Source organism: Mastigoproctus giganteus, chromosome 4, assembly GCF_048544385.1.
Source record: "Mastigoproctus giganteus isolate SK-2022 chromosome 4, ASM4854438v1, whole genome shotgun sequence".
In the NCBI taxonomy this organism is placed as follows: domain Eukaryota; kingdom Metazoa; phylum Arthropoda; class Arachnida; order Uropygi; family Thelyphonidae; genus Mastigoproctus; species Mastigoproctus giganteus.
Genome location: NC_143578.1, coordinates 226,681,553 through 226,697,104, shown reverse-complemented (window position 1 = coordinate 226,697,104; position 15,552 = coordinate 226,681,553). Strand labels below are relative to the sequence as shown.

Here is a 15,552-nt window from a genome sequence, read left to right as displayed (position 1 = left end):
TATGGCTGAAATGTTATCAGAAGCCCTCAGTTTGCTTCAGTTTATCATTTTAAATGGAAAACAAAATGAAAATGTCCCCAGGTGCAAACTAATATTTAGTTGAACTGCCTCTGGCCCCGATGACAGCAGCACACTGTCGAGGCATTGACGAGATCAATTTCTAAAGATAATCAACTGATATCTCATGCTTCCCAACACGAATTATGGCTTCCTGAAGTTCATGAAGGGTCTTTGGTTTCTTTCTGGCAATTGCAGATGCAGATTCCACATGATGCCAATAGTTCTCTATATGATTCAGGTCCCGGCTGTTTCCTGGCCAGCTATGAGTTGTAATGGACCATTCTTCCAACCATTCTTTCACCTGTAACAAATCTAAACACATTACTGTCAAACCTCTAATGCAGAAATGAAGCTAAAGTAACCTACAGAAGTGCCTACTTATACTTTTCGCCCAATAACAAGGAGCAGAGTCGTCCTGAAAGATGCAGTTACTTGGCAGGTTGAAATGGTCTCTATAATAGTTGGCAGCAATTTGCCTTCCAATATAGTCAGGTATCCATTGGCATTCACAGAACCATTTATAAACTGCAGGTGACCTACTCCACGATACAAAATGCACCCCCATATCATTTGGCTGGTAGAGAATTTCACTGTAGACACCATACAGTCTGGATGGTATTCTTCGCCACGCCTACGTGGAATCGTTTGTCTCCCATCAGAGCCATGCAGGTTGAATTTCTTCTCATCCAAGAAAATAACTGACTTCCACTGCTTGGAGGTCCATTTGACATGCTCCTTACACCAAGTTAATCAGGCCTTTTTCATTTTTTGTGAGAGGAGGGGCTTCTTAGGATGACGAGCTACAAGTTCATTTTTGAAGAGGCACCTTCTGACAGTTACTGCACTTGCTACCACTCCTGTATGTTCTTCCCATTCTCTTTTCAGCTCGGACGAAGAAGCTTTACCGTTTTTAAGGCATAAGCGCTTCAAAACGCGGTCCTGTTTCGGCGTAGAGACTTGTTTGCGTACAGTTCCTTTTTTCCTAACAGCAGAACCAGTATTCTTGAGTTTGGAAAGGAATCTACTCACTGTCAACTGATTACAAGATACTCTATAAGCAATATGATGGGAAGAACATCCTTCCTCAGGTAAAGCAACAATAGCACTCTTTCTTCATGGCGTCCACTGCACGTACAAGTAACTCGCCATCCTGACATAAGCAAGGAATGACTGCAACTCTTGTAGAGCGTGCTTACATAGCTGAGAGTAATAGCTGATGCAATATTACATCATCATCTATGCATGTCAATCTTATCTGATGAAATCTGTAAGAAATATTGCCACATACTTATGTTATTTGGACGACAATTACAATTTTAAGGGGTGATGCACTTTCTTTGAACACCAGTACACATGGGCTGTGTTAGGGTAACCAAGAATAGGAACAGGTGCATGTATACTTACATGAACACCAATGCTAGGGGTATAGTAAATAAATTTGAGGTGCTGGTCAAAACATCAAAAGCAGATATTGTTCAGATATCAGAGATGTGGTGTCACACAGATATAAGGAATGAAGAATTGGAATTTTGGGAGTACAATGTGGGAAGAAAACATAAACAGGATAGGAAGGGAGAAGAGATTATGCTGTTAGTTAAGAAATACATAACATCTAAGGAAGTACATCCAGTTGACATGGGTGGACAGTGCAATATTGAGTCAGTTTGGTGTGACAGAAGCACTGGGAAATATAGCACTGATGCTATATAAGCTTGATTTCTTGCATCATATGCCTCTACTAACGCTAATTTCTGAAATCAGATGATCATGATAAATACATAAAAGACCAGAAAAACACTGGCTATCACCATTAAGTTGCAACCCTTGCTTTAAGAAAGTATAATGATAATAATCCGTTACTACTGATAACATGACATGGAATTTTTATGCATTTATCTTTTACTAATTATTACTTGTAATTAATTATTTTACATGGTTTTTTTTTCCCCCATTCAAAACCGACAAACCAATTGAAAACCAATAGTTTTTGGTTTGCCTTAACTGGCAATTAGATTGGCAACAGCAAAAGACAGACGGTGGATACACTGCCATGCTCCATCATCCTTCGCATAACACGACATACAGCAAAAAAGATGTATAAGAAACAATTGATTTAAAAATATATATTAGTGTTATATGCATAATATTACTCAGACCCCAAAAATATAACAGTAAATCAATTCTGAATTGCTAATTCAAACATTAACAGTTTATAACTTATACTCACGCATAAACTGCAACCCGCTGTTTCCTAAAACATTCCACTCCATGCCGTCCAAAGCTTCGAATAATAACATTACCATTATTTTTCAAACACTGCTGATACAGTTAACAAATTTAACATGTTGATCAAATTTCCAAATATATACGACAATATTAATACGTGTAAAACATATGTGATTATGAAACAGTCCAATTTGCTGTTATAAACAGCCGGTGAACCTACTTGTTGTAAGTTGCTCATAAAATGTGATTCAATAAAATTGAACGCAGTACAACGAACAAAAGTCAAAGGGACATGCGTTGTTACAGAAGACACTGCTCAATTTTCTTCATTTATCCCAGTGTCCCAAAGGTCGAATTTCGGGACTCATAAATCTCCCAGCTTTCCTAAATTTTAAAAGGACATCATTTATTACGTAACTGGATGGAAAAAATAATTTTGATATCATAAACTTGGATTTCAGGAAAGCTTTTGACACTGTTGCGAACGGAAGACAACTGTACAAATTGGAATAGTATGATATTAAGGACAAGTTGCTACAATGGACAAAAGGGTGGTTGAGTGGGAAAAGACAGAAGGTGGTAATCAATAGACGCTGTTCTTCTTGGGCTAATGTTATTAGTGGAGTCTCCCTGGGTTCGGTGTTGGCCGCACTGTTGTTTTATGTATTTATCAATGATATTGATGACGGTATATCACGCTTAATGTCGAAGTTTGCAGATGATACAAAGGTTGGCAGGGTTGTTAATGGCAATGTACTACTACCACAGGATCTAGAAAACTTCGACAGATGGGATGAGAAATGGCAACTGAAGTGTAATATTGACAAATGCAAAGTACTGTATATGGTAAAAGTAATCCCAGAGAAACGTATCAACTGTATGGCCCTACGCTTAGGGTGGTAGAAAATGAAAAAGACCTAGTAGTAATTGTACAGTCAGATATGAAGTTCGCTGACAGTGCAGACGGGCTGTCACAGCAGGTCATGGAGTCTTGTCAATGATACATAGGAATTTTGTTAGCAGGGACAAGGAGGTGATTTTCCCGTTGTACAAGACAATGGTCAGGCCACACCTTACATACTGTGTACAGGTCTGCAGGCCTCGTTTTAGGATGTAGAGTTGCTTGAGCGAGTAGAGAGGAGGGCAACAAGATGGTGAGGGGTACGGAGGGAGTCCTCTTACCAAGCAAGGATTACGTGCTGCAAATTGCAGCTTCAGGAAACTAGAGACCTGCGAGGTGATCTGATTGAGGTGTATAAGGCCTTGCATGGGTCGACTAGGTTCAATTCTGATGGGATTCTTCCTCTTTGATATTATGAACCTTAAGTGACATAAATTGAAATAGAGGAAAGATAGTTATAGAATAGACGTGTGGAAATTTGCCTTTAGCTAACGGGTAGTTGATTGCTGGAACACACTTCCATCTCTTGTTTTGGAAGTTGGTAGCTTAAATAAATTAAAAGAAGAACTGCATAAACTTTTAGAGGGAATTGTTGTGTGAAACATGTTTTTTTTTTTTTTTTTTTTCGTTGTTGGTTCATGCTACATAAGCTTGCTTTCTTGCATCGCATGCCTCCTCTACTACTACTACCCTTTATCATCTTCATTTTCAATCTCAAACTGGATCGACCAAATACGACTTCGTGAATGGCATTTCTAGTTTGTAATAACTCCTTAATTAATCTACATAAGTTCAAAAAGATCTGATTCTAAGGATAACATCTGGGCATTAGCGGTCCCAGACTTTTCTAAAGGGAGATAAAGCAGTTAAAGGGGGAATATAGCAATGTTCGGAGAATCATTAAGCTTAAATCTATTCTGCAACTGAAATTTCAATTTATGCCTCCTCAATTTCGTAATCTGAGCAAGAGGAAGAATCACATCAGAATTGGCTCTGCTCAATCCATTCAAGGCCTTATATACCTCAATCAGACCAACTCCCAAGTGCCTAGTCCCCAGATGCTGCAATTTGCAGAACTTAAACCTTTCTTGGTAAGGATACCCCTTCGTTCCACTCCTCAATCTCGTTGCCCATCTCTGTACTCACTCAAACAACTCTACACCGTTACTAAAATGAGGCCTCCTGTATGCGGTACTCAAGGTACGGCCTGCTAGTATAACTTGTTAGTTTAACTTGTCTTCCGGGTAAAATAATGGATTCACTTTGAATCCATTGTCTAGCTGATCCTGCAAAGAAGCTTTGCAGGATCACTAGACAAGACGGCAGTAATAGTTAAGGCGCAGCATGAGTTTTTTAAAGGGAGGCCTTGTCTGACCAATTTGACTGGATACTATGATGTGGTCACAAGGCAACTGGATGCCAAAAATAGTTTTGATATCATGTACTTGGTTTTCAAGAAAGCTTTTGATACCGTTGTACATGGAAATAGAAAACTGTTGTACAGATTGGAGAGGTATTTCATTAAGGGTAAGTTGCTACAATGGATAAAGTGATGGGTGAGTGGGAGACAACAGAGAGTGGTCATCAATGGACACTGCTCTTCGTGGACAAATGCAATTATTGGAGTTCCCCAGCGTTCGGTGCTAGGCCCATTGTTTTTTTTTTTTTGAGTATTCATCAATGATATTGATGAAAGTATATCACGATTAATGTAGAACTTCGCAGATGATACAAAGGTTGACTGGGTTTACTGACGTTAGCAGTAAAGACAGTATGCTACTCCAACTGGATCTAGATAAGTTGGGGAAATGGGCTGAAAAGTAGCAACTAAAGTTTAACATTGACAAATGCAAAGTAGTGCATTCGGGTAGCAATAACCGAAGAGAAACGTACCAACTGTGTGGTCCTACACTCAGGGAAGTCGAAAGTGAAAAAGACTTGGGGGTAATTGTGCAGTCAAGTATGTAGTTGCCTGAGCAGTGAAGACGGGCTGCCAGGGCAGGTCATGGAGTTTGTCAATGATATATAGAAATTTTGCTAACACGGGCAGGGAGATAATTATCCCGTTCTACAAGGCAATGGTCAGGCCACACCTAGAGTACTGTGTACATGACTGGAGGCCTCATTTTAGGAAGGTTGTAGAGCTGCTAGAACGAGGTGAAAGAAGGACAAGTTCGATGAGGGGGAAGAAAGGGATGCTCTTTCTAATAAAGGCTTAAATTCTGAAAATTGCTGCCCCTGGAGAGTAGGCACCTGCGAAGTGATCTGATTGATGTGTATAAGGTCTTGAATGGATTGAGCGAGCTGAATGCTGAAGGGATTTCCTCTTGCTCAGATTAAGAACCTGAGGGGGATAGATTCAAATTGAGGAATGACAGTTGTAGAATAGATATGCATAAATATGCCTTTAGCCAGAGGGTAGTTGATTGGTGGAACAGATGTCCATCTTTTAGTATTAGTATTAGTAGTATTAGTAGTGGCATATGATGCAAGGAAGCAAGTGTATGAACTTATGCAGCATCAGCCAAAAAAAAAAAAAAATCACACCATTCCCTCCAAATGCCTGTCCAGTTCCTCCTTAAATTATTTAATCTATCAACTTCCACAATTTTCTTATGGAAGTTGACAGCCTAAATCAATTAAAGGATGAGCTGCACAGGTATTTGGAACGAATGGAGGGTTGAAATTGAATGGGTTCAGTAGATCATGCAGTAAATTTAAAAAGCCTTTCTAGTGTGCTAGTGAGCAACATACAAGTTCCAGTCCATATCTGGGAAGTTAAAATCACCCGTTCTAAGACAATTGTATTAGGAAATGCATGCGATGCAAGAAAGCAAGCTTACGCATCATCAGCCAAAAAAAAAAAAACCCTCCCATTTCACTCATCTATTTACTCTAAATGCTTATAGCTCAGTCTTAAATTTATTTAAGTTATCAACTTCCACAACAAGAGATCGAAATCTGTTTCAGCAATCAACTACCCACTGGCTAAAGGCTAATTTCCGCACACCTATTCTACAACTGTCTTTCCTCAGTTTCTATGCCCCATCAGTTTCGTAATCTGAGCAAGAGGAAGAATCCTATCAGCATTGAGCTTGCTCAAATTGTTCACGGTCTTATGCACATCAACCAGATCACCTCGCATGTGTCTAGTCTCCAGGCGATTCAATTTGCAGACTTAAGCCTATCGAGCACCCCTTTGTTTCCGTAACCATCTTGTTGTCCTTCTTTGTGCTCATCCTTACAACTCTACATTCTTCCTAAAATGAGGCCTCCAGACCTGTACACAGTATTCAAGGTGTGATTTGACTATTTCCTTGTAGAACGAGATAATCACCTCCTTGTCCTTGCTAGCAAAATTCGTATATATCAGTGAGAAGTCTCCATGACCTGCTATGGCAGCCCGTCTGCACTACTAAGCGAACTACATATTTGACTGCACAATTACCCCCAAGTCTTTTTCACTCTCCCTTCCCTAAGTGTAATACTACACAGTTGGTACGTTTCTAAACTTCAGTTAGTAATTTTCAACCCATTGGCCTAACTTATCTAGATCCATTTCCAATAGTATACTGTCTTTACTGCCATTAACAACTCTGCCTACCTTTGTATCATCTATAAACTTGAACATTAAGCCTGATATATCCTCATGAATATCGTTGATTAGGGTATATCAGGACAAAACAGTACAACGATGGGCCAGCACCGAACCCTTGGGAACTCTACTAATAACATTAGTCCAGGAAGAGCAGTATCCATCGGTTACACCCTCTGTCGTCTCCCACTCAACCATCCCTTTATCCATTGAAGCAACTTGCCCCCTAATGTCATACCCCTCCAATTTGTATAGCAGTCTTCTATGTGCAACAGTATCAAAAGCTTTTCTGAAATCCCTGTATATGATATCAAAATTATTTTTTGCCTCCAGTTCCTTTGTGATCACATCATAGTATCCAATAAAATTGTCAGCCAAGACCTCCCTTTAAGAAACCCATGTTGTGTCTAAAATACTACTGCAGTCGTGTATATATGATCCTGCAATATTTCTTTAACCAGTGCCTTCATTATTTTTCCCAGAACACAAGTTAAACTAACAGGTCTATCATTACTCGTGACCTTTTGAACCCCCTTTGTGAATTTGGGATACATTTGCATATCTCCCATCCATGGGAACCTTGCCTAAGTCTAAGGAAGCTCTCATAATTATGGCTAAGGGTTTGCTTACTTCCTTTGCTCCCTCCTTTAATATATCTCGATAGATCCCATCCACCCAAGGTGCTATTTCTGATATTTACCTTCAACAATTGCTACTCCAGTTTGCGCTCAGTTATTACAAAATTACTTATCTCCCTGTTAGAGTTTGATAAGCTTCTGGCGTTTCCCTCCTTGAATAACTCCTCACGTGTGAATGTAGATGCAAAATACTCATTCAGTTTATCACCTACCTGAGCATGATCATCAATAGTAAAAGTATCTGTGTTAAGTGGACCAATCTGATTCATACCTTTCCACCTAGAGTTTATAGAAGTAAAGAACTCTTTGCTGTTTTTCTCTGCGTTCTTTGCCAAAGATTTCTCGTAATCTGCCTTCGCCTGCCTAACTTCCTTTGTGACTTGATTACAGACTAACTTATATCTGCCACAGGCTTCCGTGTCGCCTGCTAATTTATATGCATCTCACGCATTGTTCTTCTCTGCCACATGTCTCATTACTTCGTCTGACCTCCTTTTAGGCCTAAACCTTGAACAATATTTCTTAATCGGTATGAAAAGCCTAGAAGCTTCCAAGGTTAATTCTTTGAATGCTCCCCATTTAGAATCTGCTGTTGGTAACACCATCAGTTTGTCCCACTGCTTGGAATTTAAAAAGTGTCTTAGACGATTAAGTCGTTTGTTGTGTGATAATGTCATGTACCTTTTTTAGTAACATCAACTTAACCAGAAAACAGACTAATATTTAGTTTTACGGCTAGTTTAGACAAAGGGGTTACACTTGACACTTGAGAAATCTAAGCTTATCAAGCATATGAATAGAGTAGGAGTTCTTCGCCAGCGGTTACTGATCCCATCTTATTTCTTATTAATTATATGACACTCAATTTCCTGTTATATTCGTTGGTACCTCACTATATGGAAATTCTTCCTATTATACTGGACTGCCTGTGGCTTTAGCGAATTGTACGTTGGAGACACCAAAGGAAAATTAATCAAGTTACGTAAGGGAAGAAAAGCGTTTAATTACTAATTAGCTAATATTATAATAAAAGGAATTCTTTACACTTAGCTGCACATACCTCACAACAAAGTCATTAAAATTTTTGTAATATCCGACGTAGGCGATTTAATAAGCGCTTGAATGCAGCAGTAAACGCGTTTGAATAGACCATAGTTTAATCTTGTGTAACTGCTAGTTATGGCTAACGACTCTTTTCATTGTAGAAATTATTTAATTGTAAACTCCTTTAAACTAATGGTTGTGCCAGCAGCAACTGAATATTTAAATAATAAATCTTCAGCCATTGTCAATCCACTGCAGGATGGAGGCCTCCTCAAGTCATGCTCAGGGAACAGACCATAATTTACCATGTTGGTCTAGTGCCGGTTGGTAGAGAGCGACCATATTTAGCAATCAGGGGCTTGAACGCCGATCTATTGATTTCTTCCAATCTGATGGACTCGGGAGAGTCCATCAGATTGAAAGAAATCAATTTTCATTCCTGTACCAAAAAAAAGGGTATTTGAAAATTTGCTCAAATTATAGGACTATTAGCCTAATTTCTCATGCTAGCAAGATTCTTCTTAAAATAATACTAAGCAGAATTCAAGAAAACTTAAAGAAGAAATGCCAGATGAACAAGCAGATTTCAGAAAGTGCAGAGGAACCAGAGATCAGATCTTAATCAGTCGATATTTTTTAATCTATGCATTTTTCAATAATCAGTCTCCGACTGATTATTGATAAATGCAAGGAATTCAATGTTCCAGTCGTTTTGTGTTTTACAGATTATTCTAAAGCATTTGATTGTGTTCAACGTGGTAAATTATGGGAAACGATGGCTAATATGGAATTCTCAATCCACATAATTGAGCAGAATAAGCTACTATACCAGGAACAGGAAGGAACTGTGAGAACCAACATGAGAAACACAGACTTTTTCAAAATCTGTAATGGTGTCAGGCAGGGCTGCATTTTATCACTTCACCTTTTTAATGTTTATGCCGAAGATATCATGCGTGAAGCTTTGGAAGATTTAGACATTGGCATCAAAATTGGAGGACTGAAGATAAGCAATCTTCGTCGTGCAGATGATACTGTGCTAATTTGCAATTCCAAGGATCATCTTAAAGTTTATGAAGCAAGTAAGGAAAAGGGACTGTTTCTGAATGTGAGTAAGACTAAAATTATGGTGAATGGTGATAATCTCGGTTCCACTAAAGTGAAGATTAATGGGCAAGATGTTCAAAAGTTGATGAATTTAATTACTTTGGGTCAAGAATAAATAAAAATGGTGACTGCACAAATTATGTAAAGAGACGACAGGCAATTGCCAGAGCTTTAGTCATTGGACTGACAAAGTTATGGAGAGATCAAGATCTGCCCTGAAAGGAAAAACTGAGAATCACTGATTCGTTAATTTTTCCAGTTGCCACTTATGGATGTGAAGGATGGACTCTGAAAAGAGTTGACAGGAAGAAAACTCAGGCATTTGAAATGTGGTGTTTCAGGAGAATACTACGTATTTCTTACCTTGATTGAAGAAGAAATGAGTGGCTATTGAATAAAATTGGCAGCCCTATAATTCTTTCTCATAACATCAACAGAAAAAACTCAAATCCTTTGGACACATAGCAAGGAGGGAAAAATTTCTGTTGAAGAATATAATGGAAGGAAAAATCGAGGAAAAGAGGAGCTGAGGAACATCTGCAACTAGATGGAAGGATGGGATCAGTAAACTTTTGGACATGACATTTTGCGACACGCTCATAGAGCACAAGATCGATGCAGTTGGAGGAATTTGTTGGTGGCCACAATAGCTCGTCAGGGAGCAATATGGCTTAATTAAAAATTAAAATTAAACACGTATTTAATTGAACCGAGAATCTTTTCTAAGCATCCGCCATATTACCCAATCCATCCGTCTAATCGCATAAGGCAGCACAAACCAAATTACCAAATTATTTATTAGGGTCACACGTAATTGATTACATCTACCCATGTGTTTTGTGTATGTAAACTGCGTGTGTTCTCTGGTCGATTTGTCTGTTTTGCTGGACGAAACACTCCAGTTTCTAGGGAAAAAACTACGCCCGAGACCGACTAACTCAGCCATAGAATGAAAAAAGCCCATTAAAGTTCCTTGCTTCATCGATGGGATTCGAACCAGGGCCTTTTCCACCCGGTGTGGGGAGGATGATGACGATACCATTGTGCAACCCGTGCAGACTTACAAGCCAGCACACAATAATATAGTAGTCAGCAGTTCAGTAACAGCCAGTGAATAGCAGAGTTGGTATAGTCACCGTCCTCCCCCTACCTCCTGCTATTAATGTTGGTATTAATGACATTTTATATTAAAGACAATCCATAGTGGCTAAGGTTGATTAATTGTGTCATGGATATTTTGCACCATTCTATAAGTCAATGTTATTCTACAGGTCAACTGTCAAGTTATTGACAATTGACTTGTAACACGCCTTGGCGGTTAGCACAAAGGTTGTAATCACCACCCCACACCGCGTAGAAAAAGGGCCGGGTTCGAAACTGTCTATTACACCAGGTACTTTTACAATTTTTTTCACTTCATGGATGAGTTGGTCTGTCTCAGGCGAGGAAAGCAAGGTTTTTTTCCTCCCAGAAGCAGGGATTTTTCATCCAGCTAAACAGGCCAACCACTGAAAGAACACACGGGTAGATGAGGAAATTCTCAGTGGCTGATCTAAAATGACAGTTTTTTAAAGTTGATTGGTATAATTTGTTTTTCTCTTACTGTAAGTAATGGAACGAATGAAATAGATTATCAAAACTACAGAACTGTCAAATTATGGTCAAATAAAGTCATTATTAACAGATAAAGCCATCATTGAGAACTTTGATCGTATTTTATTTATAATGATAACATTATAGGACTTTGTTCAAGGAGATGATAAGCTTTCGTACTATTCCTTGTAAATCACTCGCCTGCGAGCAGCGCAAGCAGCTGTTGTTGACACTTCAAGGAATAACTTACAAGGTAATTATTTCGTATACGTTTAAGAAGTCTCTGAATTCAATATTAGTTCATAACCGTATTAGGTTTGGCAAAACAAATTGTAATTTTATATATTTGGATGTATCTATTAGCTGTAATTCGTTTTTATTCTTTAAAAACGCCTCAATCAAACATCACACAGCATGCAACGAGTTCTCACCATTAGCAATTATTAGAATTAACAATCTTAATTTTTAGAATGGAGGGGGGAGTCATATATTTAAGATCACTTACGACAAAAGACACGCTTCTTAGCTAATCTGGAATACATATACCAAATCTCTAATATTCAAAATTTTATAGTCTAAATTGAGATGCCATTTTATTTACAAACAGAGGAGACCTCGACTGAGTTGCTTATGTATGTAAAAACTCCACTCCTAGTGAACGGATTTTCAGGAAATTTTATATTTAGCTCCTTTAGAGAGATTTATGGAAGGAAGCCATAAATCTCTCTATTTCACGAAAATCAGACAAATAGAAAAACAGCAAAACATAAAATGGTAAAGGTCGCAGCAGCATGGGTTCTTTCCAGAACGGGGCCCCAAGAAGAGTACCTTACCATTAATGGCGCAGTTTTGGAAATCTAATTTAAATGTGTTGCCAATGTTTATATTTGCATTATCTTTTTTTAGATTTTATTGAGCACGTCAGCATAGAATAAGCACCATGTCCCTCCATCTGTCTGTTTGTTCGTCCGTGTAACAGAAGGACTCACAGAGGACAACTTTTTATAAAATTTTATATTTAGATTATAGAAAGATTTCTCGAGCCATCCCAAATTTCATTAAAATCGAACAAACAGAAGAGAGAGAGAGAGAGAGAGAGAGAGAGAGAGAGAGAGAGAGAGAGAGTAACAATTCAAGCCCATACTCACCAGATGTGAGCCCCTGGCTAACATCTGGTGAGTATGGGCTTGAATTTTTACTATTTGCTAGCGCGTTTGAATTGTAACACTGCGTACATTAACTAACTTGTAATTAAATTCCATTTCGTGGATGAATTAACCACACCAGGTACATCTAATATTAAAATCCAACGACACCATCTTTCGGTAAGAAACTATTGTAAAATGGATTGTTTGAAGAATTTTTTTGTAAAATATATTTTTTTAAACTAGCTAGAAGTTATAAACGAATCTTCAAATTCAAAAATACCCAGATTAGAATTGATTTGTGCTAATCTCTGAAGATAATATCACTTTTCTGATTTTTTTTTATTGCTAATCATTAACTTAATCACAAAACATATTAAACAGAGCCGTACTTTTAGATATTTTTGCTATTTTTTCAGTATGGCAGAGGATATCTACGCGGGGAAAGGCCTATCAACTCTGTCATTATGTAAAATGGTTGATGGTTTTCCTGTTCCAATATCTGAAGTATTCACCCCCGAGAAGTGGAGAAAGACTTTAGCATTCAAATGTGACCCCAGCGACACGTTCATCGTTTCCTACCCAAAAAGTGGTTCCACCTGGATGCAGTACATCGTTTGGGGGATTGTAAACAAAGAACCCACGAGCATCGATGCCGCCCAAATGAATATTACTCTCATTCCATTCTTGGAAAGAGCTGATCCTGATGTAGCAAACTCACTACCTCGTCCAAGATACATGAAAACGCATTTGCCCTTTCACCTACATCCATATGACCCGTCTACCAAATATATTTGCATAGTTCGTAATGCCAAAGACGTGTGTGTTTCATACTACCACCACATCAGAGGAAGAAAATGTGCCTTCTATCTTGATGATCTAATTATGAATGATTTCTTTGAGTTGTTCATCGCTGGAAAAGTCCCCTTTGGCCACTGGTATGATCATGTGCTCTCCTGGTACGAACACAGAACTGAACAAAATGTCCTATTCTTGACTTATGAGCAGTTAAAAGTCCATAATTGTGATTCTGTCATGAAAATCGCAGCCTTTTTAGGAGATCAACACAAGAAAGCACTGGAAAAAGATCCCGCATTATTGAGCAACATCATTACTATGACAACTTTTGATTCCATGAAGAAAATACCTGTAGATGTGTTTTCAGATAGAAATGACGAAGCTGAAGAGTTCTCCACGATGAAGTTCTTTCGTAAAGGTGAAATAGGGGACTGGAAAAACTATTTAACCAAAGAACAAGAAGGAAGACTAGATGATTATATCAGAAAACAGCCAAGGGGTGAAGAAATCATGTCACTCTGGAATTAACATGAAGATTTGATGGAAAAAAAGGAAGAAACTGTGGAATTAATTTGTGCTAAATAATCATTATGGACGCCAGTTTGATATTTTATTTCTTTCTATTTGGCCATGAAATATGCCAAAACCATAAATTGTGTGTACTGAACTCTTAATAAAATGTGTATTCAAACTGTTCATACTGACTCAAATGAAATCTCCTTGAGTAGAATGAGTTCTCGGGGGCCGCATTTTCAGTTAAATGAATATCAAAATCTAACCTAAATGAATATCAATACTGTATTAATATTATGATGATTAAACGGTAAAAGGAAGTGGACTTGTTCTGCATCTGCCTAAAAAAGAAATAAAAGGAAAAAAATTTCCAATCACTCATACGTTTCCTATCACCAAAAAGCGACTATCGAATTTTTGAACTTTACTAAACTCTCCACCTCGACCACCGTCGCAGGCAATTTATTCCGATTATCTACAACACACTGCAGAAGGAAAACTTCGTTAGATCCATACCTCAAGTACTTCTCAAGATTTTATATCTGTGCCCTCTGGTTCTCGCATTTCCAAACAATTAAAATAAACCTCTGTCATTAATTTTACTAATCTCCTTGAGGGCCTAATAACAATCAGGTTCCTCCCCTCCAAGACTTGCAGTTGCCAAGATTTACAAAAAGCAGACAGGACGGCAAAGCCTTGCCAGCGAAAAGGCCAACTCTATCAAATACCATCATTACCTTCCATGTTTAACTGCTCCTACTGCAACTGGAGTTTCTGGGGAGAAAAAAGCCTTCCTGTTCTCACCTGAGAAAAACTAACTCAGCTATGGACGAGATTCGAATCTTGTCTTTTCAAGGTGTGGAGCAGACGGTGATTATAACCGCTGGGCTAGCCAGCACGAGTTGGCAAAGAGACATATTTACCATACAATATACTGACCACCGATAGCCTTTGTTTCTTTGATGCTTAGTAAACACACGCGCACATGCAGAAAGATAGGCCTGACTGTGAGATGACAGCTAGTACTTTTAATGCTAATATGCCAATCTTCCAGGATTCACGCTTCAATTTTTTCAACAGTCTTCTGTTACAGCAGTTGCTGCGCGTCCTGGGATTTCTTAATCATGCACTGAGGTTCTTCTCCATTTGAATTGTTTATACTAATTTGCAGCAACACTCTTAACTTGGGCAGTCTTCTCCATAAACAGCAATCATTGCTTCATAGATTTTTTTGGTCGTTTTACCTTGCACAAAGAGGAATCGAATCAGTTATCTATATTCCACTTTATCCATTATGAAGCTTCGCTTCCTTCAGCGCTGAAAGGAAAAAAAAATGAATTGTCAGCTCGAACATTTGTGTGGTTACTATAGAGATTCAAGGTATCAAACTAAAAAAATTCATCTTTCTATCACAATTACTTCTTAAACTAAGTTAAAATAAATAAATATTTATGTACCCTAATTCTCATCTGTCTAATCATTTAATTATGCCTCCGTGGTTCATTTTAGTGTTCTTCTGCAGGGCCTTATATACCTCAAACAGGTTCTACCCTTCCCAAGATATCCAGCTGCCATGCTTTTGATTTCATTCTTTCTGTTTTTTGTATCTCTTGCAGCAGAGCAAGTTGGTTTAAAAATTTTGCTTGTCGATCCTTGATGAACCGCAGCAGTCAGTGCCCTGCCTCAAGTGTTCATATCAATGAAGGCCATAACCGCTGTTTATAAGTTTTAACAAAGCATGGTCAAATTTCTTGATACTATGCCAGTGATAAGATCTAAAAAAACAAAATTAAAACCCTTTTATTTTGGTTATAGCGAAACGTTAGCGAGACATCGCTTTCTTATATCTTAATAATGTACAAAGACTGGACAATTTTCAACTTGAAATGACAGTTATGCAAATGAGTTCACTACCGAGTGAAGGTGGCGCAT

General features: G+C 38.2%; 2 protein-coding genes across 2 annotated transcripts in view; one reads left to right on the top strand and one right to left on the bottom strand.

Annotated features, from left to right (window-relative positions):
• Positions 1-2,398, bottom strand: part of LOC150087453 (G protein-coupled receptor-associated protein LMBRD2) — a 154,935-nt gene extending 152,537 nt beyond the window's left edge. The window contains exon 1 of the mRNA XM_090372491.1: positions 2,288-2,398. The gene's annotated coding sequence lies outside the window, so the exon portion shown is untranslated. The remainder of the gene's footprint in view (positions 1-2,287) is intronic.
• Positions 2,399-12,783: 10,385 nt separating this feature from the next.
• LOC150087452 (sulfotransferase 1C2A-like) lies at positions 12,784-13,635 on the top strand. The gene has a single exon (XM_090372490.1). The coding sequence runs from the start codon at positions 12,784-12,786 to the stop codon at positions 13,633-13,635; it is 852 nt and encodes a 283-aa protein (XP_090228616.1).
• Positions 13,636-15,552: the final 1,917 nt, after the last annotated feature.